The following is a 25318-nucleotide window of genomic DNA, read 5'->3' as shown; positions in this document are numbered from 1 at the left end:
AAGGCAACTTCAGCACTTCATTCCTAATTGTGAATACAGGGTTTATAGTGGAGTTCATACAAAACAGCACTACACAGTAACTTCATTGATTATTGAACATTTTGAATATTACCAACATAGTATTTCTGGTCTTTGAGTATTTCAGAAGAACACATTTGTATGGACTCTCAACCTTTTAGACAGACTTAGATACTGAGACAACGTATCAATGTCTAGATCACTGCAAAATACAGTATTTACTTGATTTAGTGTATGGCTGTTTTTCAATAATCAATGAAGTTACTGTGTAGTGCATACAGTTTGGTATGAGCTCTACTGTAAACCCTAGATACGCAATAAGGGATGAAGTGCTGAAGTCGCCTTCTCTGCTGTTGACTGTAAAAAGATTTATTTCTGCAACAACTTTTGCATTTTATACGATGTTTTCTAAAGATTGTTGGTATTAAAATGCATGAAGAGCCATCTTTCAAAAACCGGTCTGGACTGTCTTTGTCTTGCTGATTATCAGTAAAATTAATAATCTGGCGTAACGGATGGAATCTCTTTACGTCTTGAGATGTGACTGGCGGTGCCAGTAGTCATCCGTGGCTGGTTGAAAACACCTATGACAGGTTGTACTGCCAGGAAATAGTGGATCTCTTCGGGGCTAGTTTTGATTGGATCCCCCAACTCCTTGCGCAGAGTACAAATTGGTATGTTATGATATGTTGATGATCAGGAGGCTCTTTTGGTTATTATCATCATCACTCAGATTAATGGCAGAGTCTTGAGGATTTTCTGGTATAGGGGTTGGAAAATTCTGTGGCCTTGCACCATAAAATGTTTTAGTGTCCATCTATTATTTGTGAAACAGAAAAGAGAAATCACACTTACAAACTATGTACTCTTATAATGCTAGTAATGTGAATACCAATACATGTCTATTTTGTCTAGATAGTTATTTGGTTTTTGTTTTTAAGTTTTTTATTCCATAAAAACTGTACATTTATTATCTTTTTATTATTATTTTGGTATAGCATGATTTCACCATTATAAAGACATATTTATGAAATAATTCAACATATATAATGGAAACACATTATATATATCATGTTAACAATAATGAATGTTCAAAAGTTTTCAATTTCATAGCAGGCAGTAAATTTGTATTACATTAGCTTAGCCAACCTTTACCATGAAGTGCCAACTCTACCGTTTGGTAGAGCATATTTTTAGAAAATTATTTGACCCATATTAGACTTATTTTTTTTGCATCAAGTTACATAATGCTGTTAAGTAATTCCCCTGGAACTATAATATGTCAAAAAATATCCTAACCTTTGAAATTTCCACCAAAAAGACTCTTCATGTCTGCAGTGATTTTGACAATTTTAACTTCCTGTAAGGCATGCTGCTTAAAGAAACAGTGATAACTAGTGGATTTTTTTAGCACAGCATACCTACACCGAATGATAGAGATGGTTTAAACAGGTTGAAATAAGTTCAGTACATTTTTCAATGAGATACAGTGACTAAAAATGATGTCTTCCAAATGGTTGAGAGGACGTTAAAGGGTTAAATCATTAAATTCCCCAGATCCTGAGCAAAGGGTTGTTTTAGGATTAATCAAAGCTATCTTCATGTAACCAGAGCTCCCCCAAGTGGACAAAAAAAGTATTACATGCCATCGTTCTGAAATGCCGATGTGATTCCTAGGAAATGCTAACCTTAAAGCTGAACTACTGACAATTGTTTTCCTTTTTATGAAATGCTTAAAACTAAGAACGGTATACCCGTTTGAAAATTAAGGTTTGATTGTGGGAAGATATTTGATTACAATACGCGCAAATAGATTTTTGAATAGACATATTAAAAGTTTAAAGAAAAGACAGTTTCTCAGGAAACCGGAAACAAGCCCTCAGGGGGAACAAAGGACTGCCCTCTGGAAACCACGCCCCAACAAACAACAACAGCGACAAACGCTGTCCTTCGCTCTCTCTTGTCCTGTTCTCTTCAACTGTACTTCGGCACACGCCCAGTGTCCTCCCTCTCCCGGCAACGCCCTAAGAAGTTCAACCTGGCGCAGCGAAGTTTCTTTGTTCATTTCAAGCCACACACGGAGCGCTGCAACCTCGACTTTTGCCTCGTTCCCAGCAACTTACTTGTTTTCTTTTCTTTTCTTTTGTTTGCTAAAAGTTATCAGACCGTTAAGTTACACTAGTTTAATTCAAGAACAACAAAGTTCTTTTTAAACTTTATTCGTCAAGCTAACTTACACTGCTCCCACCAACGTCCGGACCCAAAAGAACAGCCTAATTGCCAGACCGAGGACGGTCAACACAGACATATGAGACTGACTTAAGATAATTGAGCGATTATTAACTAACTGATCATGACATTTAGCTGACGCTTTTATCCAAAGCGACTTACAATTGCTATACATGTGAGAGGTCGCACACGTCTGGAGCAAGTGTCTTGCTCAGGGACACAATGGTGGATGTCACTCAAACACACATTACCTTCTTCCCGTTCCAGGTGCTTAATTATCCAATTATAAGAGCTTTATATTTCAGAACGACAACTGAATTCTTCCTTCCTTCAGCGCCAGATCCCTTTTCTGCCAGAAGATACCAAAATAACAGACGTAATATTAACATTTAAGGAATATGAATCCTTTGTCAGTAAACCTATTTCCGTTACCATTCCAGAGTAAATGGAGATGCAGTAAAGGAAAATGTGAGATTTTCATACTTACACAAAAATGGTGACACCATGTGTTTGAATGGAACGTTGTGGTGATGGTTACTCTAGTCCCTTCCCCATGTAATGCAAATAAATACAAGCCAGTTGAAATGATTCCAATATTGCATCCAGGCATTGGCCTAGTTATTGCAATTACAAGTTTAACGCGACCAGACCTACAAAAACAGCACAACACTACATCACTCTTTATCACTCAAAATCAACCGGCCTATTCCCGCTCTGGCCAGCTCCCACTGTGTGGGCACGGCCCAAGAAAACCTACCATGTAGCAGTCTTTTTACATGTCTCTCCTCATCTCCCTTGGGAAATGGCGCAAAAGGCCGAGGCTAACATGTAGCAGTCCTACTACATCTATTCCTCTGTCCTCCTAGGTCAATAGCATTTCACTCTCCTCGTTTACTCCTCTCACGGAGAGCGAAGTATCAGAACTCCTGACCCGTAGCCATCTCACTCCATGCCCACTTGACCTGATTCCTATGAGTCTCCTCCAAGCCATATCTCCTACCATGGTCCCGGCAATCACTCGTGATAAATACTTCTCTGGCTACAGGAACCTTCCCAACCACTTTCAAAAGGGATTGGGTTCCACCCTTTCTCAAAAAGCCCTCACTCGACCCAACTCAAGTTGAGAACTATTGACCAGTTTCTCTTCTACCATTTTTATCCCAAACTATCGAACTGGCAGTCTTCAAACAGGTCTCAGAATTCCTCTCACGGAATGATGACCTCCTAGATCAATATCAGTCTGGCCAGTCTACTGAAACGACTTAAGGTCAGTCAAAGCTGCAGCCCAATCCTCTGTTCTTATCCTGTGTGACCTATCAGCTGCCTTTGACACAGTCAATCACAGGATCCTGCTATCCGCACTCTCAGCAATGGGCAACTTGGGCAATGCACTCCTGTGGTTCAAATTCTACCTTTCGGGGCGTTCCTACAATGTTTTGTGGCAAGGACAATGGTCTTTCTCCCACTGCCTCTCCATAGGGGTGCCCCAAGGCTCAATGTTAGGACCCCTTCTCTTGTCAGTTTACACTATCTCACTGGGGCCGATCATTCGCTCACATGGCTTCTCTTACCACTGCTACACTTTACCTATCGCACGCAACTTTACCTATCCTTTTCATCCGATGACCCCAGCATCTCAGCGCAGATCACGGACTGTCTCTCGGACATATCCGCATGGATGAAGGCTTGCCACCTTCAACATCTCTAAGACGGAACTCTTGGTCATTCCAGCCAATCAATCTATTCACCACAACATCAAACTACAAATTGACTCCTCAACCATCACTCCAACCAGGGTGGTGAGAAACTTGGGTGTCATGATTGATGACCAGCTGTCCTTTTCAACGTTCAAATTCAAGTCACTAAAGCTCGCATACAGAGGTACTACTGGGTCTGCACCCATCTACCTAAACTCTATAATACAAGTTTATGTTGCTTCTTGGCCACTATGCTCCTCCAATGAATGCCGCCTGGCTTTGCCATCCCTACACACAAAGCAATCCCTGTCCCGGCTGTTCTCATCACCACGATGGTGGAACGAGCTACCACATGCCATCAGAGCAGGGGCATCCCACTGTAACTTCAAGAAGCTCTTGAAAACACATCTCTTATTACACCTCTTACCCCTAACCACTAACATGCACTTACTGTGCTCTTCTTCTACTATCCCCTTACAATTATCTTTTGTTGATTGCACTTTTGTTAACGCTTACTTCTTTCCCTAGGTATTTACCGCATTGATGCAATATGTGCTGTTAGCTCTTACAAGTATTTATTAGTTCTCTTACTTGTATGTATTGCCGGTTGTAGATCTCGTGCTGTATTTGATGCTTTGCTGATGCTTGTATGTTGTTCCTCAAATATAATTCGCTTTGGATAAAAGCGTCTGCCAAATGAGTAAATGTAAACATAAATGTTAACCTGGTGAGCCAAATGAGAATTACAATTCTCATTTACAACGGCAATAGGCAAAGTCGTGCAATATAACATGTAGTTTCACATACAATACAAATATAATTACAATGTGGTATAAAGAGGTCAGCTGTAAATGAAATGACTTATACATTAACACTGGTGTAAGCTACTTGGTTGTGTATAGGCTTTTATTTTGAAGTGGGGAAGAAATGGAAGTGGGGAATCTTTTCCGGTTCAACAATGTGTGAGAGATGAAGAAAAATAAAGCTGTCCCGTCTTGGTTCAGACAACAGAGCCTCTGTGTTGTTATTTTATAAACCCATATACAAAGTATAGGTGAAGTAATGACTGCTCCGTTACACTGGTACTATAGCAAAGACAACTCCTTAGGATAGCATCAAACTCAAGTCTGTTCACTTTGATCAATACATATTTCATTTCTGAGTGAGTTAGATAAGCTATGCAAAATAAAATGTTGATACGCCAAATAAAGAATATGTTTGAAAATTACATGTACAATGATCAGTCAATATCACAGACAGAAGTTTTTTAAAAGCTAAGAGGGAAACAATAATCTCAGGGTTTCAGTGATTTTTGTAATTAATTCCAGTTAATGGCCTCTGAATAGTGAAAAGAGTAGCGGCCAAAAGAGGTGTGAGTTTTTGAGGTGACCAAAGAAACCTGTTTGATCACAGGCTGCGGGTGGATAATGACACAGAGACTAATGAATTTAAGTAAATCAGGAATTTAGCTACTAAGGACTTATAAATAAGCTGGTACCAGTGAGTTAAGCGGCGTGTGTGTAACAAGGGCCAGCCACATGAGCGGAGGTAGCGGAGGCACTAGTGTTGTGTCGTTCAATGAACGTTTCGTTCATAAGACCTAATCGTCTATATGACTCGGGAGGAACAGTTTGTCTCAGTGAGTGATTTGTTCATTTTCACGCATGCGTGAAGGATCTTGGACTCGTCACACGGCAGTACAGGAAACAGAATTGATTAGTTAACGACTCTCAACTGTGGGTCTGTTTGAGTCGTTCATTTGTCCCGTGACAGCAAGTTATAGTTTTAACACAGCCGCACCGTAACTTTAGTCCTGCTAGTGTTTAACATTACAGCTAACAGCTGATGAGAGTTGTTCTGGGTCCGCTCCACTTCAGAGCCCTGACAGAGTTCTACCTGGAGCTGAATTACCTCCGAGGTCGTCTCCTCTCCAAAACAAACAGACACGGTCATTAAAACATTAAAACACAGCCACGTAGCAAAGTTAGCATTAGCCCTGTAAACAGCTAACAGCTGATCCGGTCCGCCAGAGAACGCAACATAACTTTTCCTTTTTATTTACCAACAGAGCCGTGCTGTTGTTTCACAGCTCGGCAAACTTATTAGCACATTTTAACAAAACTCCCTTCACCCTAATGCATCATGGGAATTCTGAGGGAGGGGCGCAGAGGCTTATTTAGAGAGGCTACGTTTACACTGCACTGCTTGCATCATCTTGTCACAAGATCTCTGACGTAATTGCTGACGTAATCTGCACTCTGCGCATGCGTTGGCGTCTGTAGCCACCTGTCGGAAGCTCCGTCTTAAACCGGACTCTTATCCAGTTTTAATCCACTCTTTTTTCGTTACATTTTTATATCCTTTTTATTTAACTTAACTTTATTTAAGTTTTACGTGGGTTAAGGATTTTAGTCATCCGACATGGATTTTAAGCTAGATGACCGTAAAAACACGATCAACGCTACTGACCACAACAAAGCTCCGGTGACTATGCTAGCCGAGATAACTCTGCCCCATGAGGACTGCACACTCCTTAAGAAAGCGAACCTTATGGAAGACATCCGACGACTTTTAGAGGAACTCAAAGAGAAAGATTCCCTGCTGATTGGCTTTATGGATGTAGCTTCAGTACAAGCCAAACAGATTGTTTCTCTTAGCACAACCGCTAACATCCAGGACACCGTGTTTTGGGACACCTCTAGTCTTCCCAGGCTTTCATCCTGCTCGACTCCGAAGCATCAGTCAACCTGGGCTGAAGTGGTGGTCCGTGGCTGCAAGAGAGGCTCGGATGGGGCTGCCTCTCCTCCGCACATCGGCCTCTCCAACCGCTATGCAGCCTTGTCTAACGACACTCCGGTCCATCCAGCTGATGCACCTGCGGCTTTGAGTCTCCCTGATACGGATCTCTTTCGGCGCACAGTGCCTGCCAACACTGTTGCATCTCCTTCACCGGCTACATCTCCTGCACTGGGTCTGCCGCCGGACCTGATCGGCGGCCGTCATCCCGGTCAAAAACCTCCGCTTCCCGACGTAGGATCCTGAAGGAGGCTGTGCTCAGACGCTCCGGAGGCCGTCTCTACCCTGCACCGTCGGGTAGCCCTTCTCTCAGGTCTGTTACTGCTACTCCAACACAACACTCGGCAGCTCACACACTCCATCCTCAGTCCGCACGCAGTGTTGAAGCAAATTCTGCTCAGTCCTGCTCTGGATCCCCACAACCAGCATCTCCTCGTCCTCTTTTCTCCCCAACCACACTAATAATTGGTGACTCCATAACCAGAAACATCCGTTTCTTTAACGCTACCACTCGCTACTTCCCCGGTGCCACCACGGCTGTCATTTTAAAAAAACTCCAGGACCTGATGCCGTCGCTCCCGTGCTGCAAATGAATGACTATAGCCAGCTAGCTGAACTGTGTCCGCCTCAATATGATTGCTTTAGTCAACCGAGGGTCAGTGGTCGTGGTGGTGGGCTAGTGAGCGCGGAAAAATTTTAAATGTCATCAAGTACGCTGTGATGAATTTAACTCCTTTGAAGTTCTCACTCTTAAAGTTGGAGGGCTGCAACCTATCATATTTGTTATAATTTATCGCCCCCCAAAACCGCCTGGAGGATTTTTATCAGAACTTCCTGAATTTTTATCTACTCTGGTTTTAAATTATGACAGAATTGTTCTTTGTGGCGATTTTAATATTCATGTTGATGACCCCAACAATGTTAATGCAACTGACTTTTTAAATATGGCCACTTCTTTTAACTTCAAACAACATGTCAAAGGGCAAACACATAACCGTGGTCATACACTGGACTTGGTTTTTACCCTGGGTGTCAGCATTTCCTCTGTGGAATTAGTGGACATGACCATATCTGACCACAGATGTATTGTTTTTAGCTGCGATTCGCCTGTTACTCATGCCGCCTCACCAAGCTCCGTGTGTTGTCGCATCTTTAATGAACAAAGTGTTTCAAAGCTTTGCGCATTCTTTCAGAGCCAAAGCCAACACCTATCTGATTCCAACACCAACAATCTGGTCGATCACTTCAATCATATCTGCTTGTCGTCACTAAATATTACTGCTCCTCTAAAGGTTAGGCCTACGTCTAAAGCTAGTAAGCAACCCTGGATAAATGACAGCATTCGCAGCCTCAAAAGGGAATGCAGGAAAGCAGAGCGCAGATGGAAAAAATCCAGTCTCCAAGTCCATTACCTCAGTCTGAAGGATTTATTAATTAACTACAATAAAATGGTTAAGGATGCGAGAACACACTATTTTTCTGAACTCATTACTACACATAAACACAATCCCAGGTTTCTGTTTAAGACTGTGGATCAGCTGGTAAACCCAACCCCTCCTTGTGCCTCAGCTGGAAGTAATGATGACTGTGAATTGTTTTTATCTTATTTTACCAATAAGGTGGTGTCAATCAGAGCCTCTATTACCCCCGTGGCCTCTTACTCAGAGGTTCCTCACCAGCAACAAGAGAGTTTTAACCAGTTTTATCCCATCGACTTGTCTGAGCTTTGCCAAATGAGAGTGTCCTCCGGCCCACTTGATATAATACCTACAAAATTTTTACTGAAAGTAATAGATTCTGTTGGGCCCCATTTGATCTCTGTTTTCAACAGCTCCCTATCTACTGGTTGTGTCCCAGATTATTTTAAAACGGCTTGCGTGAATCCACTTTTAAAGAAACCTGGTTTAGATCCCTCCCTCCCACATAATTTTAGACCAATTTCAAAACTGCCTTTTATTGCAAAGATTCTAGAAAGAATTGTGTCCAAACAGCTGCTCACTGTGCTGGAAAATAACAAATTATTTGAAAAGTTTCAGTCTGGTTTTAGGAAGTACCACAGCACTGAGACTGCCCTGCTTAAAGTCACCAATGACCTTTTAATGTCTGCTGATGAAGGTATGTGCTCAGTCCTTGTACTCCTGGACCTTAGCGCTGCTTTTGACACCATTGATCACAACATCATGTTAGACAGACTGAGGCACTGGGTGGGGATCTCTGGTACTGCTCTAGAATGGTTTTCATCCTACCTGTCAAATAGGAAGTTTTGCGTGTCTGTAAACAACTATGTCTCTTCATTCTGTCCAGTTAAATATGGTGTGCCTCAGGGGTCGGTCTTAGGACCCATTTTGTTTTCCTTGTATCTGCTTCCCCTTGGACATATTATCCATAAACATGGCATTTCTTTTCATATTTATGCTGATGACACACAAATATACTTGCCCGTCAGATCCACAGACCCTGGAATGCTGAGTTCACTTAACAACTGCCTTTGTGAAGTTAAAAAATGGATGTCAAATAATTTCCTCCAGCTGAACTCAGACAAAACAGAAATCCTGGTCATCAGGTCTCAGCAGATGGCAAATCAAATACTGCCATCTGCTGGTTCCCTAGTAAATCACATTAAGCCTGTGGCAAAGAACCTTGGTGTTTGGTTTGATAGTAATTTAAATTTCGAGCAGCACACCACAAAGCTTGTTCAATCATGTTTTTATCAACTTAGAAATATAGCTAAAATTCGATCTATGTTAACTTTTAAGGACACCGAGACCATTTTACAGCATCTCATCACACCTGGATTATTGCAACAGCCTTTTCACCTGTTTAACCCAAAAATCTATTGATCGACTCCAGACTGTCCAGAACTCAGCTGCCAGGCTTTTAACCAGAACAAAGAAATATGACCACATTACTCCTATTTTAGCTTCATTACACTGGCTCCCAGTATGTTTTAGAATTGACTTTAAAATTCTATTGATCACTTTTAAAGCTCTTCATGGCCTCTCGCCTTGTTATATTTCTGACCTTTTAGTCCCATACGCACCAGCACGTACCTTGAGATCCTCGGGCAGAGGTCTGTTGTCTGTTCCAGAATCTCGACTGAAAACTAAAGGGGACAGAGCGTTTGCTGTCAGGGCCCCGAGGCTCTGGAACAGCCTGCCCGAGGAAATCAGGTCGGCTGAGTCAGTGAACTCTTTTAAGTCCCTTCTTAAAACATACTTTTATAGGAGAGCTTTTCCCGATCTTATTTGACTTTATTTTATCCCTTTTATTTTATTGTATTTTACTAATTTTATATTAAATTTTCATGCTCTTATCTTTTTTTGTATTATTCTTTACACTTGTTGAAGCACTTTGTAACTTGTTTTTGAAAAGTGCTCTACAAATAAGGGTTATTATTATTATTATTATTATTATACGGTGTCAACTTCCACTGGAAGCCTCTCAGAAGCATTTTAGCAGCGGAGCGTGTAGTTGCCCCACGTTAATGACTTATTTTTAATATGGTGTCCTTTTTGTGCTTCTACTACATTCTTCAAAGCTCTCTGTGGGGTCGCTTTCATTTCTCGTCTTGACGGGTGCATCTAGCCACTACCACTGGGAGTATTTCAGACTAAGAGCGTTTTACCTGCCGGACTTTGCCAACACGTATCTCGCAGCATGGGTAAAGGAAGCCCTATGACAGAACAGGAAACCTAACCTGGACTTAATTTTAGACTGCAGATCGGTGCTCGGCAAATAAGTCTGACATCGTGCAAAATTTTTTTCAAGTCATTAGATGGTGGGCCAGAACATAGTCAATTCACCATTTATATTCTGTCATTCACTGTGTGGGTGATTAGCTCGGTTTGTAGTGTTCAGGACCTCTGTATGGAGGGTTGGGTGTTCAGTTTTCACATGTGGCTAGTATTTTTTCCCTCCTTTTTCAACAAATTGACTGTGAAGAAATCATATCACATATTTACAATTAAGCATGTGCAGGAGTGTATAGTCTACATCCTGGTGAGCGGTCCACATCATCCTATGTATGCTTATTTTCATGTCCCCAGTGTCTCCAGGCAGAGGAAATTCCTGCCTTTCTCATTCAGGGGAATCCGCGATCTCACGTTTTCTGACAGCTTTTTCAGAGGTGTGTCAAGCAAGCCAGAGACTCTTTTGAATTTCCTTCAGAACTTTTCAAAATAAAAGCTCACAATTAAACACGACAGAAAGTACTACTGCAAAAATGTTCTCACGCTTTTGTTTTGTAAACACAATCACTTGAGGAAATGATTATGTGATTAACTTTTGCTGTCATGAATGAGATCTGTTGCAGCACCAGCCCCTGTAATTATTATTTTTTTGCCGCTATCAAAGTAATCTGGCCACGGGCCAGATATTAATGCTGGCGGCCAGCTTTTGCCCGCCGGCCGCCTATTGCCGACCACTGCTGTAGATGATTTATGTGAGACTAGACAATGAGCTATCTATCCTACTGTACACCTACTGTAGATATTGTACACATATTCCAGCTCAGATCCTTCCAGAGTGGTAATGTTAAATGTTAGGTAAATGTGCACGTAGGCAGCAAATGGTTAAAAAGCATGCACTTCGTTTTATCGAGTTCAGTAATAATTTCAAATTGCGGAAGGAGCGCTTTATGTCATTGATGCTTTTCTAGATTCACCCAACGAAGGTTAATCTAGAAAAGACCTTCGTTGGATAACTATGACCTGGATGACTGAGAATCTTCATAGACATCTTTTCTAGATTCAAGATAATTGCTAATTTGTTTATTAACTAGTCTTTTGATAATTTTAGAGAAACAGGACAAGATGCATATGGGTCTGTAGCAATTTTATTCACTATCTATTCTCCATAGAAGAGCAATAAGGATCACTGTGATCACAGTTACTAATTATCAAGTCAAGATTATTCAAATTCATAGATCACGTGAAATATGAAATGGTGTAAACAATGTCCAAAGCCAAAAATAACCTAGTGCCAGGAAATATTAAAAAATGATTTAGGGATAGAGAGAGAGGTTATAATTTAAAGGGGAAACTCAATTTCATAATACACAGTACACGGACAACCAGGAAAAGGTTTTCCATTTTGATCTCTGAAGTAAAATTATAGAACAGTCTCAATGTGGAACTAAAGCTATGTCCAAACATAAATCAGTTTAATTAGCTATAAGGACATAGTTTTGTGCAATGTTATAGGGAGAAAGAAGTGGGTTACCAATCACTAAATGTTTTGTGGGGTTAGGGTTTATAATCATTTGATTTGTAAACACAGGGTAGGATTAAATATGTTTTTTCTACTACCCCTCTACTCTTTGACAACACACTTAATTAGTTTCATGTCTGATGTGTTGTTGTGTCATGAAACAGAAAAAATGGATTCAGCGTGTCAAAAATACAGCATCATTTTTCTTACTTAAGTAAGAAATTTTTTTACACCATGGTATTACTACTTTTACTTAAGTCAAATATCTGTGAACTTCTGGCTGCAGCCTTTTCTGTGTGATGGCCTTCTTACTCAGAAGCAGGAATTTAAGATATTCTATCTCAACTTCTATTACAAATATTTGTATCTTTAGCAATCTCTTGCTAAAATGACAGCCATGTATTGGAAAAACAATGCATCTTCCTGAGACTAATCACTCAGCCACAAATATTCACCTCACAGTGGCACTAGAGGAAGAGTCAAGGGCTCTCCAAAGTTATTAGGATATGTCTTCTAGGCACCACAGATCTAGAAGCTGTGTTAGCAGCCTGTTACAATCTGCAGTTACAGCAAACATGGTGCTAAAGATGTCCCCCTCACAGTCATTTAAATAAAAGTCCACATACACCAATTAGCCATAACATTATGAGCACTTACAGATGGGTGGGATACATTAGGCAGCAATTGAACATTTTGTCCTCAAAACTGATGTGTAAGAAGCAAGAAAAATGTGCAACGTGTGATCAAATCCGACAGACGAGGTACTATAGATCAAATTGCTGAAAAAGTTCATGCTGGTTCTGATAGACAGCAGTCAGAACATACAGTGCATTGCAGTTTGTTGCATATGGGGCTGCATAGCCACAGTCCAGTCAGGCTGCCTATGCTGACCCCTGTCCACTTCTGAGAGTGCCTACAATGGGCATGTGAGTATCAGAACTGGACCACGGAAGAATGGAAGAAGGCGGCTTGTTTTAATGAATCATGTTTTCTTGAGGAGCACATGGCAGGATGCACTTATGGGAAGAAAGCATGCTGGCTTGCTTTGAGCAATGTTCAGCTGGGAATCCTTGGGTCCTTCCATTGATGTAGATGTTACTTCCACATGTACCACCTACCTAAGCATTGTTGCAGACCATGTACACCCTTTCATGTAAACGGTATTCTCTGATGGTAGTGGCTTCTTTTAACAGGATAATGCGCCCTGCCACGAAGCAAAAATGGTTCAGGAATGGTTTGAGAAACACAACAGCAAATTTAAGGTGTTGACTTGCCCAGGTCTCCATGGTAAATAATCTGTCGACACAAAGCACTTTTACACTACATTCACCCATTCACACACAGCTGGCATTGGCTAAGGTGTTTCCATCAGACACAGAAATTAATATTCAGACACATTCACACATCAACAGCACAGCCATTGGGAGAAATTTGGGTTTCAGTATCTTGCCCAAGGACACTTCAACATGCAGACTGTAGAAGCCAGAGGATCGAACTGCTGATCTTGTGAATTCAGGTACGGACTCTTCCACTTGATTTTAGTTATGATGGGAATGGTCAGAATAGGCACCGTGTACAGAAACAGGTGAAGGACCCAATAACAGACACAACTTAATGGAAGTTCACGCAGAGTATCAACAACGTAACGAAAATAAGTCCACCAATCTCAAATAATCGGTCCAAGCAAACAAGGTAATCCAGAAAAAAAAACTGACAGGTGTGAAGTTGGAAAAAATCAAAATATTTGAAAACAATCAGGCAGGATAACAAGCAGGTATACCAATAGGAATGACACACGACCAGTGAGGACAGAATGGAAAAGAGGGCCCTGTTTCAGAAAGCAGGCTTAATAAACTCTGAGCTTAACCCTGAGCTCTGAGTTGACTGAGTTTGAGATGGAGTTTTCGATTCCAGAACAGCTGTCAACTCTGAGTATGTTGAACCTGATGGAACCACATGCATGGAGATGAAAAAAAAGCATCATCATCAATGGAGCTCCGATACTACGATTTACCATGGCAATGGGTAAATAAAGGCAGAGCCTCCATTTTAATCAACTGCCTCTACAAATATAAATGGGGGACAACACGAACCATGATAGGCTATTTAAAATGCAGGAGTGGGCGAAGGAGTCACTACGTTAAGGTTTTTATTTAGTGGAGCACATTCATCATTTACTAGACTGGAATTTCCCAAATGAATGATGAAGTGCTGGAGTTCTCCTATAGCTTAATACATTTGATTTTAAATAGGTAGGCTATATTTTTTCAGCTATAACCTGACGGGACAAAGTGCAGGTGGCAATAACTGAAGAAAATATGAATCAAACAGATAAGACTGTGATTGTAACGCCACAGTCTGACCCTGTAGGCCAGGGGTCAGCAAATAGCAAATAAGCTCAGTTGGTACTGTGTGGATCTCCCGATTGGTAGATAGTGAGATTGATCCCATCTTATTGCGGATATTTTTTTCTCCCTTGTTAAACAAATTTAATAAACACTTTTAGACACTTTAACACATGCTCACATAAAGCATGTGCTGCATTGTGTGCGTGTTCCGGCGTTTGAGCCGCCTTCATAAACCTATGGACACTTATTTTCATTTCCCTGAGAAAATTCCGGGAGAATCCAATCACACATTAACTGACGGCTTTTTCAGAGGTGGGTCAAGCAGGCAGAGACTCTTTTGAATTGTCCTTCAGAACTCTTCAAAGTAAAAGCTCTTAATAAACTCGACATGAAGCATTGCTGCTCTTGCGCTTTTATTTTAGAGGCACAATCACCTAAGAGGAAGTGATTATGTGAGTAACTGTTGCGGTCATGACTGTGATCTATTTAAGCGCCAGCTGTTATCAATTTATTTATTTTTAATTTTTCTGGGCCAGATATTATTGCTGGCGGGCCAGTTCTGGTCCACGGGCTGCCTATTGCCATCCACTGCAGTAGGCTATTAATTAATAATAATAATACTTTTCTGCAGTGGAAATTGTGTCTAGGCTCAAACTGACTGACTACGTATTTTCTACATTAAAAAATCTTGCTTATTTCGTATTTAATGAAATGCTGTCAAAATACATTTAGACTATCATCAGCTAATATTCAAAAACTCACTTTTGTATAGGCTACAATTATGTGTTTCAGCTGCACCACAGTTATCCTCACACAGATATATTAATCATTTCCAGCATGATAACAACAATAGAATTGTTCCAATCAGTTACAGATGAAAATGTTTGCACAAAACTTAGGAAATAAAGTATGATGTTTTGTTAAAATTTAAACTACCCAACAGTTTATACAAGTACAGCTTAAATGATTAGTCCATCAATCAGTTAGTCCATTGACAGAAAATGAGTAGTTAAAGTAATTTTTCCTTTATAAACATTACATAGTTTCAGTTTCTCAAATGTAAAGGTTTGCTGCTTTTCCTTTTAATGATTTTAATAATAATTGTTCATAATGTTGATTTTTGGACTGTTGGTTGGACACAACAGGCATTGTGAAGGTGTCACTTTGAGTAATTATATATAGATATTTCTCACTATTTTCTGAATTTTTACAAAACAAACAATCAATCAATTAATGGAGAAAATGATCAGTCAATTAACCCATGGTGAAAATAATTATTAGTTGCACTTGTACTTTTACTGGAGTATTTTTTTTTACAGTGTGTGTGCTCCAGCAGGGGGCAGAAAAACACAAAGGCTTTAGGGAAGGACTGAAGAGGTGGCTGATATACATATATAAACTCTGGTGATGAGGAACAATGATGGGAAAATGGCTGGGAAAGAGAAAGATGAATAAGAGAGAGGAAAGACACAATGGAACAATGGGCTGGAGGACCAGAGGATGGATCTAAAAATAAAAACAGCCAAGAGTACTGTAAATTTGGTGGTGGGTAATAATCAAGGATTGCAACTAAAGACTTTCATGATATATTGTTCTTTCTTTTATTTTCTCGATCAGTTGTTTAATCTCAGATGTCAGAAAATGTTCAGAACCTAAAGATATTCAATCTTTATCAGTCAGTTAAAGGCACAATTCCTGGCCACATGTTCCAAACAAATTGGGGGCAGTATTGATCAAGGTTTGCATGAATTACTAATTACACTAATGACACTCAAGATTGTTCAAGATTATAGACTGTTGGACATGTGTAAAAAAAAAAAAGTTGCAATGTCCTAAAAAATTTATTAAGTTTCCGAACTTCCAAGTGGTGCAAAATGGTTAAATAGTGATCTAATTTTAGTAGTTCTACTTCTGGGTCCATATCTCATCAGTTGTAAAAGAAAAAAAGCAGACTACTAATTAATAGCAGGGTAAGAACACACAAAATTCGACCAAACTGCACTGGACTTTGACGGCATAAATAAACCGCTGTGCACACGCAGCTTACATCCGTTTTTTTTGCAAATAAGTTTGCCATTTGTTTGAAATACAAGTGTTACTTTATGATTTATGTTTATTTGAATGTGTCTCCTTAGAATATAGTGTTTTTTGTTGTTAATTGTCATTCTTGTGTGGTTTACCATTGAAACCAGAAGTGAAGGGACCGTTTCATTTGATAAGAGCTGCTGAATTTTACCGGTAAAGGGGAACTGCATGCAGAGTTGTCATTCATCTGTGTCCACATTCAACTGAGCCAAACTTCACGGCCAACGTAGGGGGCCCCCTACCCAGCTGGGGCCCTGGGTTGGCTGCCCCCATGCAACCACGCTACCTCTGCTTAATGCCCCTGATACTGCATGTGGAGCAGACAAACCCAGACTCCTTAGTTATTGTCCTTGTTGACTTTAACAAAAGAAATCTTAGCCATTAACTCCCCGAATACAATGAGTTTAAAAAATGTTTGACCAGAGAGGAGAATGTTCTGGATCACTGCCTATTACGCAGGGTTGGGGAGTAACGGATTACAGGTTATGTAATCAGGATACAAAAACAATTAATTGTATTCCGTTACAGTACAGAAAAAAAGACGGAATCAGATTAGGTACATTTTGAAAAATCTGGGGTTACTCACATGTATTACTTTAAGTAGAAAGTTTCCATGAAACAGAAAACGCAGTGCTATTTGCCTCTGTATGTGTTTTGTGTCTATGGTATACTGTATGTGCGTGTTTCTGTAAAAACACAAAGCTAGAAAGGGACGTGTCACAGGCATTGATTGACATTTACAGTCGCCAGAAGCACCGAATGTGTTGACCATGACTTATTCCAGCTCTCAGTGAGTGAACACGGCAGCTGGACCAGGACCAAACACAGCCTCTGAGACCAACAGAGGCCATTTTGACCACTGGTAATACAGTCCCGAGGTGGTTTACTTGCCAAGTTTGGCTCTTGGCACGCCAGTGCTGAGTAAGCTAATAGAATCGCTAGCAGCACAGCTAACCGACTGAGCTAACCAGCCACAGATGCAGGCAGATAGGCTGCAGTTAGTGGTTTAGCTAAACGTAAAGCTATCCATCAAGTTCTTATGTCCATCAAGAAGCTCTTTGTAAATCATCTTAGTACTGGATTCCCTGTTGGTGTTTGAGGTTCACTGGGAGCCTGCTGAGGATGGTTTCGTTGCCCGTTTGCCCAGCTCCAGTTCCCAATCAGGCGCCGCACCCTGCCATCATTCCCTGCTGGGTCCCCCCGCCTCTGTCCTGAAAACCTCCAGTGCTTTACACGGTCTATGGTAAACACTAACACTCCCCGGGTGCTCCGTAAGTAAGCTAATTTGACCAGTGGTTGCACAGCTAACTGAACAAACAAACAAAAACAAAACAGCAGCTAGTTAGCTGTTATTAACATCAGGAAACTCTGTGAATCACAGAGTTGGGGCAGAGCAGCAGGGGGACATCAGAGAGAAAACTAGAAAATATTTTATCCATATTTGTATTTATATTTCTCCATCAAAAATGATCCAGTTCCACCAAAATCTGTGAAAAAAGTTGTGTTTTTGTAAAGTAATCAGTGGGGCCCGGTCCCAGAAACACTAAGCTTCAGCAGCATTATATTGAGAAATCTTTTCATTGGACGTCAAATTAATACACTCAACTATTTAAAATGTTTTTCCAAATGACAAACTCTTAAATATCATCAAGAATACATACAAAACAGCATTTTGCATTTCATCATTGATGGGCCAGATACTGCCATAGTGGTGACAGTGCAAAGCAGATCATATAAAAACATTTAAACATGGATCTTGATTTCATGGGAATGGGAGATTTTGTTATTCTGTGTTTCTCTAAAAAAACATTGAGCAAACAAGACATTATTGATACTCTTCCTTGGTCCATTTGGCATTGAAGTAATCCAAAATAACTAAAAGTAATCCGATTACATTACTTTATTTTGTGGTATCTGTGTTACTGATTAAATTTTTAAACAAGTAATTAGTAATGGTACTGGGTTGCATTTTTGAAGTAATCATCCCAACCCTGCTATTATGCCATCCACCCCACTGCACTGGGACACTCTGACCAAGGAATAGTCCACTTGATTCCTGCATTCAGGCAGAAATGAAAGCTCTCTAAACCTGTAGTGAGGACATCAAAGCTATGCCCCAGTGAAGCTATGGAGGACATTTGGCATTCTTGGACTGTACTGAGTGGGATGTTTTTAGGACTGCTACTGTGTACCACAATGCACCAGGGTGAGTTACAATAATGACAAATCCTGGTACACAGCTAAACTCAGACAGCTGGTTGGAAAAGAGGTTAAGGGAGTCAAAGTACAGGTTTAGCAAGGTGGTGAGAGACGCTAAGTGATGAAGCTAAGTGATGAAGCTAAGTGATCCCTGCTGGGTCCCCCGCCCCTGGCCAAAAACTTTACAAACCTTACATTTTAAAATTTTTCAGGAAATGACAAACTCTAAAATACCATCAAGAATACCTACAAAACAACATTTTTTTTTATCATTGTTGGGCCAGATGCTGTTGTATTGGTGATATATTTTTTTCCACAACATACATTAAATATGAATGGAAATATAATATGGCTTGGAATGAGTCACACTTAACACGGTTCACATTCAAGCAAGCTTTATTAACGTAATAGGAAGCAATAATGCAGGTTTATAACATGAGATGTGAGCTTGCTTATATACAGCTCTGCAGGTATGTGTGGTTACAGGTTGTCAAGTATAAGTAAACACACTGTGCACTCTGTATAAACACCCTATACAGTGTTCTCTATCATATCGAGATTATCTCACCACAAAGTTGTACGAGAACAGACAGGTGACATGAATACTTCTTTAAGAAATACCACATATGTGGCCCATGCTCAGGCTTATAAGGCAGAGGTGTGCATGTATTCACTGATTCACTGACTTTTACTATAGTAGGAGACGTGACTATCAACTTCAAGTTTGGAAGAAAGATTAGAAAAATAAGTCTTACCGTTGCTGAATGGTACTGTGTTGTCCTGTTCAGCATCTCACTATCTCCCAGCACCTTCATCAGATGTATAGATGTGGTGCTGGGGCCTCTGCAACAGTAGGATCCTGAACCCGCAACAATTGGTTGATATGTGCTCAGACAGTGTCATCGCCATACATTGGTGCTATTGGCACACATCCGGAGGATGGGACTGTGCATCAACGTCATCAACCTGTTTCTAGGCATGTGGTTGGATATTAGGGCTGTGTTTGTAACACTGACTCAAGAGGCAGGAATCCCTCAAAATCAGTTTTACTCATTTTCGGCTGGGAACCATGGTTACTTGGAGGCTTTGTCTATCCCTGGGCCTTATGGCAGCGTAAGCACAAGTGGTGCCACTGGCTCTTGTGCACATGTGTCTGGTTCAAAGGGATCTCTTGCGCCTGGGACCTTGCCTATAGAGACACCTGCAGGCCACAGTGCTGCTCACCAAGAGGCTGTGTGTGTTGTGGGAAAACCCCAGCCGACATATCCAAAGGAACTATGTTCGGTCCAGTACTGCATCGCCAGGTAGTCTCTGTGATTGCATCCCTGGTGGGATTGGATGCAATCCATGATGGCAAGGGCACCAGTAGGGGCTTAAATTGGTCCTGGAAGAGCTAGAATATCAAGCCCTTCTGCACCTTGCAGTCTGAAGGGCCATCATCAACTGCTTGTAAAAATGGACAGCATGCTGGCAGCAGTGCTATAGCACACCAATGGTCTCAGGGGCTGTTGTACCCTTTCTGTCTATTCAGTCTCCTTCTGACCAGGTTAGGTTGATCCTGGTGGCCCAGAACTAGCCTCACATGACATGCTTCTCAGGGGTGACACCTCTCTTGGATGGGTGGCCATCGGAACATCGTATTCACCAGGACCTTCTGAGTCAGGCACTGGGGATCCAATTCAATCCCTTTCCACATGAGCTCAAACTCTGGGCCTGGCCCCTGAGAAGCGTGGTCTTTTAGGCATGGAGCTTGCGCAGTCAGTGGTTCAGACCATGCAGAGTGCTCAAGCACCATAAATTCAATTCAGTTTTCTTTTATTTATATAGCCCCAATTCAAATCAAAAGTTATTTCATTAAATGTTTCATATTGGGTGGGTTTAGACCATACTTTTTGTAATATTATTAACAGAGACCCAACATTTCCACCATGACCAAGCACTTGGTAACACAGGCAAGGAAAACTCCTTTTTAGGTGGTAGAACACAACAGTGACTCAGGGTGGGCTGCCTTGACTGGTTGGGGGCAATGCCAACATAATATGCAGACAGAAATACAGTAAAGTGGTAGTGGTACAGACAGAAAATGAATAATGGTACTAATAATGATGGTAATATTGACAATAATAATAATAGGACTAGAAAATTTAAAATAAATCAATGGGCGAACTGAGTTTCCACAGCTCCAGAGGCGCTCCGGTATCTGCAGGGGCTACTTGAGGGAAGTAAATTACGTTCAACCCTTGGGGTTTAACAGCAATCACCATATTGGGGGGTAATATGCTGGCTAAGGGTGACTGCAGCTTAATCTCACAGTTCCTGAAAGGTTCTCAGAGGCTTACACTGTGCAGCAGGGCTGGACTGGTTATCTGGCATACTGGGCATTTGCTTAGTGGACAGGTATAATATAAATTCATTTATTTATTAATTGTAAAAAACAAATGTAAAAATGGGCCAACAACTGGACCAGAAAGTAGGGAAAGGTAATGGCCCATTGGGTTATTTTCTACGCTGACAGTGGGCAGCCCAATCACATCGCTTAATAAAACTGGTAAATCTATCCATTAATTGAATAAACAGCTATTTGCTCATTCCCAGTATATTTTTGTTGAAACTATGCAGCTTTGTTAGGGAATTCCAACAATTCTGGACCTAATACTAATTGGAAATGATACTGTGACTCCAAGCAGAGTTTCTTCTCTTTGACAATTACTTACTTGTAATTACTTCTACTTGGGTATTAGTTGTGTACTTCATGGCCACCTCTGATCACCAGTAAAAAGTGAATGTGTACGCTGATCCACTTGCACTGGTACACTTATCTACAGAACTTACTACTCAGCTTTACAGTAGTTTGGGGGAATATTACAGTAGGTACACATATTTATGGGGACAGCATAGATGGTTTATAGGTGCGGGGTGTCCATCCGATTGTGGTGGGCCACCTGGGCCAAAACTTCCCATGCCGATTTTTTGTCTAGACTTTCACCTGAATCTTTTGGTGGAGCTGCAATCCCTCTGCCCCACCAAGGGAGAGGGTGAGGAGTTTCAAGAGGGATCCAGGATATGCCCAGTCAGAGCCCTTAGGTCTACATTCAACGAACAGAGGCATTCAGGAAAAAGACCAGCTGGTTGTTTACCCAGTGCCTTGGCCAGTATCTAAAAGTAGGTTATGTCATTGGGTTGTAGAGACAATTCAGCAGGAGCACAATAGTACTGACGCTCCGGTGGGAGTAGGAATGAGGGCACATTCCAAACATCCTGGGCCTTGTGGCAGGGCGCCAGCCCCTCTGACATTTGTGCGGCTGCTATATGCTAATCAAGATGTCTTGTATTCTTGTCAGTTGGCCTAGCTGTGTGCAGGCCATCTGAACGGCCTCTATCCTTTCACACCAAACCTTTGCAATGTTGGCCATGTTTAAGACCCCATCCACACTAATGCGTTTTCAAATTAAAACGGAGACCTTTTGTTACGTTTGCACCTCCCGTCCAGACTAAAAAGACCTAAAACGGAGGAGTTTGGAAACGTTGCCGACCCCGTTTTGCATTTCGGAACTCCGGAGGGCGTTTTAGTAAAGACAGTCAAAAACGGAGGAATTTAGAAATGATGACGCAGACGCTCACGCTCGGCTCTCTGATTGGGTCTTATAAGTCATGCAAAGCAGAAACACGATGCTACTAACAGAGTTTTTGAGTTGGTATTTTTATTAAAATATTCTGTACGTGCAAATACCAATTAGGCCTATCTGCCTAAAATTGTAGGCTACTGTGCATGTCGCTGTTTACTTTGCAACGACTCCCAGTATGTTTCCCGCCACCAATGTCCCGTGTTACATTCAGAAACAGTCCCATCTCATTATTGGTGCATGCAAAAAAAATCTGGTCTGATTCTTTGTCTGCATTTCTTTATTCTTTTGTCAAATCTTCTGTAGTCTAACTACTGACCATCTGCTTCATGTTTACACCGGCACGCATATGCCCAGTGTACCTGAACGGCCAATAGATGTTCGTTTTCAGTCGTTGTAATGTAGACGGAGATTAGCTCTGATACGCAGCTAAAACACTGGTGTGGACGGAGATCTTATTCGTTTTAATTCTCCATTTACTCCATAAACTAAAACGGAGTAGTGTGGTTGGGGCCTAAGGCTATGGGCCAGTGACACACCTGGCAGTGTCAATGGCCAACAAATGTGAGTTTCACAGGGGGGGTTTGTTTTGACATGCACTGTTTAGAGCACTCTGGTGGTAGGGACTTTTCATTTGAAAACCAGGGTCAGGGATCCTTGGGAGTACTTGAGGAGCTACTCTAGGTGGGTCTTACAGAGTTCCCGTACATATGGAATTACTGTGTGGAGAGACAGTCTCTTTGAGACAAGGCCGTTGAAACCGTTCAAATCGCTGATAATCAGTGAATGCATGGGACACTTAATGGTGTGGCTTAAAGAGGTATTCACATCAATTTCCTCAATGGGGTCAATATGGAAAATGCAAGTGTGTGGAGAGATACCTCTCTTGGTTCTCAGACTGGGGCACAGTCAGAGAACCAAGGTTACAATGTTCACCAACAGAAACACACACATTAGTAAGTGTGACTTCCAGCAGTAGTCCAGCAGCTCATTTAGTATCCCGCTGCTGATTTTTGGTTAAATTCAGTTTGCGGACAGAAAATGTCACAAAGTGAAAAAGACCTTTAGCACCAAAACACAAAGATCTACTCTACAAGACAAATAATGAAGAGAAAAACACTATTCATGAATTACATTCCTTACAGGAAGTTTAAAACAGAAACTGTTGGGGTCAGTTTTCTCTGAGAAATTGTCATTGTGCAATTTCTCATTTTTAAACATTAAATTAGCATAAAAATGTCAGTTATATCATATATTGTTTAAAAGAAGTCTATGGAAGCCCAGAGAGAACATGCATGTAAATAACTGTTTTTTTATTTGGGACGATACCATTATTATTCTGTGATCATTAATAAATGGTTTTATCACCTCACTGATCAGAGATTAAGGTAATAATATTTTCTATTCTCAAGATGCATTTTGAAAAATAAAATACACAATGAAAAAACTGAATCAAAAGAGAGAAAAACAAATAATATAAAGGCTGAAAGCTTTATAACTAACAAATTCACTTTTAACCCCACCCTATGACTTTTGGCAATGTATGTGATTGTTTCTCATGAAATAGACCCAGTCAGTTTCCATAATTGTACCCCCATTTGGAAAACAGAAACTGCTTATCTTTTAGATTTAATGTAAAGACTAAATCTGCAAAGTAAATTAAATGTAATTAACCAGTAACTCCAGCGTTTTAGATAAATGTGGAACTTTTCTCTGCAGTGAAGTGGAAGAAAAGTAGAAATCCTCAAGTAAGATTCCAGGATTCAGTTGCACCACCTGTTTGTAAATTCAAACTTCCCTTAGCTTAGTTATAAAGTGTTTTCTAAATGAAAATTTGTTGCCCTGCACGCACCGCTCCAGCTCAGTTATGTCCTCTGCCTCTTTCCTGTCAATATAGTTTTTAGACACCAGTCTTTTGTTGAGATTCTGTATTCTTATTGAGCAAAATCAACAGGGCTATTTATGATGAGAATTTGACACAAATCTAGCACAAGCCAACCAGGGGACTTAAGTGAAATGAGATAATGTCTGTTATGCAATGAAGCTATATGAATAAAATTTAGTTTAACTAATAGAGATCTTTCTGTGCCCACGCTGTAAAGCTGTGACTGACTGAACTTCTGACGTCGACTGAGCTGAGATAAGAAAGTTTGATCAATTTGACTAATCGAGAACGTCGGTAGAAATCACTATGTGATCTGCTTGAGCAGCCCATTATACAAAAATCAAAGCACAAGATGCTTTGTTGGCCCAATCATTATATCTGTGGACTTAAAATCATTGTGTTATCTGATGGCTTCACAACTCTGTTATTTGAACTGTGTGACCTCCAAAAATTACAACACTAATGGCCTTGCCCCTTAAATGATGAATATGGATATAAATAAAGCAGATATACCTACATTTACAACAGACTGACAGGAAATTTTAATATGTTTGCCCCCCTTATACTGAAAGTTAAGTTACAGCTGGTGATTTTACAGTTTGCATAGATCACTTTGATTGGATGCTGCTACAGATGGTTCCTAGCAAAGATTTACAAATCACTAAAGTCATTACTAGACAAGACATTTCTTACCTCAAATGTTAAATCAGTGATTTGAAACTAGTTAGTATTTATTACGCTCTTAGAGACTTTAAACACAAACTTAGTCATGGATTTACAAATAGCTGGTGCACCCCAATCTAGAAGCTCTAAACTTACTAAGGTTTCAAAAAGTAAAGAGTAAATGTACTTAATCCTGGAGCATTAACCCACATCCATTAATTCTAACATGAATATTTGCCTCAATAATTTGAAAAACTTTAAATCAGGCTTCATTTAGACTAAAAGAACCCGGCCTGTTTTTACTCTAATCAGGTTATAATTGAATTATTTAAGTCACATGTAACTTTGAGCTTTATTCTTCTGTAGCGTTGCCTGTTTGCAGAATTCATCTCAGTAGCTGCAAGAAACAAAAGAACAATACAATCAAACCACTGATAGAGAAAGTATTGATTTTTAAATACAGATAATGTTATGTCCTGTTGTTTCCAGTTTTAAAATCTACTCTTGTTCTTCTTTTCCATAGTAACTAAAGGAACCACAAGGTTTAAGGAAGTTGTGAAATATTCT

General features: G+C 40.6%; 1 protein-coding gene across 1 annotated transcript in view; it reads right to left on the bottom strand.

Moving 5' to 3' along the window:
* Positions 1 to 18962: 18962 nt before the first annotated feature.
* The window catches only part of LOC119891852 (protein-lysine 6-oxidase), a 28012-nt gene continuing 21656 nt past the window's right edge, over positions 18963 to 25318 (bottom strand). Inside the window, exon 7 of the mRNA XM_038703770.1 lies at positions 18963 to 25148. Coding sequence (XP_038559698.1) covers positions 25142 to 25148 — 7 coding nt within the window. The 3' untranslated portion in view covers positions 18963 to 25141. The remainder of the gene's footprint in view (positions 25149 to 25318) is intronic.

Source organism: Micropterus salmoides, unplaced genomic scaffold, assembly GCF_014851395.1.
Source record: "Micropterus salmoides isolate LMB-PRFRI ecotype aquatic unplaced genomic scaffold, ASM1485139v1 Ms_hic_scaffold_7, whole genome shotgun sequence".
Classification (NCBI taxonomy): domain Eukaryota; kingdom Metazoa; phylum Chordata; class Actinopteri; order Centrarchiformes; family Centrarchidae; genus Micropterus; species Micropterus salmoides.
The sequence above is the reverse complement of the archived record's forward strand: the minus strand, read 5'-3'. Positions and strand labels throughout refer to the sequence as shown.